The sequence below is a fragment of the Labeo rohita genome, unplaced genomic scaffold (genome assembly GCF_022985175.1).
Source record: "Labeo rohita strain BAU-BD-2019 unplaced genomic scaffold, IGBB_LRoh.1.0 scaffold_2688, whole genome shotgun sequence".
Lineage (NCBI taxonomy): Eukaryota > Metazoa > Chordata > Actinopteri > Cypriniformes > Cyprinidae > Labeo > Labeo rohita.
The window spans coordinates 1-2,776 of NW_026128977.1; the positions used below are offsets into that span (position 1 = coordinate 1).

The window sequence follows — 2,776 nt, forward strand, 5'->3', positions numbered from 1 at the left end:
ATCATGTTCCATCGAGATATTTTGTACATTTCCTACCATAAATGCAACAAAACTTTTGATTAGTAATATGCATTGCTAAGGACTTAATTTGGACAACTTTAAAGGCGATTTTCTAAATATTTTTTTTGCACCATCAGATGCCAGATTTTCAAATAGTTGTATCTCGGCCAAATATTGTCCTATCCTAACAAACCATACATCAATGGCTTATTTATTCTTATCTATTCTTTTTAAATGTAATCTTATGACTGGTTTTGTGGTACAGGGTCACATATGCTGCAAACATTTCTTATTATTTTTTATCAGCGTTGAAAACAGTTACATTTTGTTCAGGATTTTTTTAATAGCAGTGCATCTGCTCCTAAACATCACATGTGAACTAAAATAACTCTGTGATGGTTGTTTAGATGCATTTTCCTGTCTAGTGATTCTCATTGGGAGATTATTATTAAATCAGACCATCTGGCATAATGAAAAATGTAAAAATAAAAGTAATTTTCTCTATAATTAAACTTCATTTTGTACTTTTAGAGAATTGTTTTCTTCTACAAACATCGATTTTAATATATTTAAAAGTACAGAATGGATTTCTGGCCTCTCTATCACTGGTTGAGACATTAAATTTGCAAGTCAGATCCAAAGTTGTCTTTAATGAAAATATTTTTTTTACTGCTGTTTTTTCGTTACATCAGCTAGCCATTTGAAGATGGCCATTTCACCCACAGGGCCATAAATGACACCGCACCTCATCTGCTGTGTTAATGTAATTACAACGATCATACATTAGCCTTCTCTAAGACGCTCTTTTTTCAATAGCACCATTAAGGCTGCTAATTTATTTCTCACTGTCCTTTTCAGCTTTGAAAGCCATCATTTAAAACCATCAGCTGTGGAATTGTGCCATTTGCGACAACCAATCATTGTGAGGCCCTGCCAGCGATAATGGAGGAATCAATTAGCTCGCTCTGAAAAACAAAACCGAAAGGACAATTTTACACATTTATAATGCCTGTGTGCTTTGAAGCGCTGCGACTGAACTGGTTTTAACAGAGGTGCAAATAAACCCGCACAAGATTTCTCAGCGCACCAAGATATCTCTCATTTGAATACCAAAGGGAATACGCTAAGATTGAAGATGCATGAGGAACCTGATGAAATTCTGATTCTGAAGAAAACTGAGTGAGTTATACGAAGAGGAAGGGGGTGACGAAGAAAACAGACAGTGAGAAAGTGGAGATGGTTAAGGACAGGGACACAAACACAACTAAACATCTAGAGGTGGCCATACTCGTCCTGGTTGGGTGCGGACGGTGCGCTGGAGGAGTCGCTGGAGGGCTTGCCCAGCGCTTCCTTGGCAGGGTCACTATCTGTGGTCTGGTGGGCTCCTCCCTGTACCTGAGAGTCCTTACTTTGGGGGGCACTGGCCGGCTCAGCCGGGCTCTGGCCGTCGGCTTTGGCCAGATCTGCAGGGGTTGAATCATCTAAGGGCTTTGAGGTCTGGTTGGAGGGCGTATCGCTCAGGTCCACCAGAGGGGCCACGGCTGCAGGAGCAGCTTGTGGGGGAAGTAGGAGAGGTGACGCTAGGTTTGGGGGTGCTGGATTGGGGGTGGCTTTAGGGGCCGCTTTAGGCTCGGCCGCAGGGGCGGTGCTTGAGGTAAGGGTGGTGCTATCGCTAGCAGGACTGTCAGTGCCGGGGTCTGAGTTAGTGGTTACAGAGGGGAGCAAGTCCACTACTGTTGCTGTGGTGTCAGCAGCGTGCCTGTGAGGACAGCGGGAAGAGAGAGAGGAGAGACGGGGAGAAGGAGATCCACACAAAGAAAAAAGAGGGAGGGAGGGAGGGAGGGAGGGAGGGAGGGAAGGCCAAGGCAAAACATACATACACATACATCAGTAAGTCCAACATGCATTTCAAAATAAAACATACCATGTTAGGTAATCACAAAAAGTGAGGGGGTGTGTGGTATCTACACTATTAAATTACAACATAGAGACTGTTAAACACAAGTCGATGTTAATAACCTGAAGAAAAGACTGGAGTTTTTGTTTTGGACTGTGTGTGTTTTTGGGACTCACTCAGGGTCGGTCAGAGGGGTGGTTTCATTGGGTTCGGTGGGTCCTCCTCCTTCATGGTTTGGTGTGTGTTCCTCCTCAGTCCTTACCTCCACAATGGGCTCCTTAGATTCATCCTTACTGTAAACGGCGACACACCAGAGTTACTGAGTTTAACAAACATCACAAGAGGTGTGAATATATCGCTTGCAAACATGTAGTGAACATTGTTGGCTAACACAGATAAATAAAGGATTTGTTCAAATTTGCAGCATTGAATAAAACAGGTTGAAGATTATAAATAATCGGCATGTCTTGCACCATATGGTGTAATTTAAAAGCATTGGGAAAAGGGGGAAAAAAATGTTATATTTGGGTAAGGAAAAAAAACCAGAATTCAACCTGCAAAGAACTACAAAGTATACTAAATTTTACGGGAGTTTCTGTAATTATAGTGCCCCTTTTGAAGTACATGTAGGTATAAGAGAACAATATGTTACTTTTTGGGAAAGGAGTAACAACCAGATATACAACCTGAAAAAGAACGCGTAAGTAAACTAAAGTTACGGTGAATTTTTGATTTATATTGAAACCCCCCAAAAGTATGGGGAACAATGGGTTATGTTTGGGTAATAATAGAAACAGATATGCAAATAATTTATAATGGTTTAAATTTTAAAAAAACTTAACGGGTCCCTTTTTCTAAATGAAGTTTGGTGTATCTATA

At 41.1% G+C, this 2,776-nt stretch overlaps 1 protein-coding gene across 1 annotated transcript; it reads right to left on the minus strand.

Annotated features, from left to right (window-relative positions):
* Positions 1–1,272: 1,272 nt before the first annotated feature.
* On the minus strand, positions 1,273–2,204 carry LOC127159964 (neural cell adhesion molecule 1-like; the record flags this gene model as incomplete). Its single annotated transcript, XM_051102647.1, has 2 exons — positions 1,273–1,759; positions 2,074–2,204. Coding segments are annotated over 2 exons (618 nt in total), but the record flags the coding sequence as incomplete, so codon positions are not given.
* Positions 2,205–2,776: the final 572 nt, after the last annotated feature.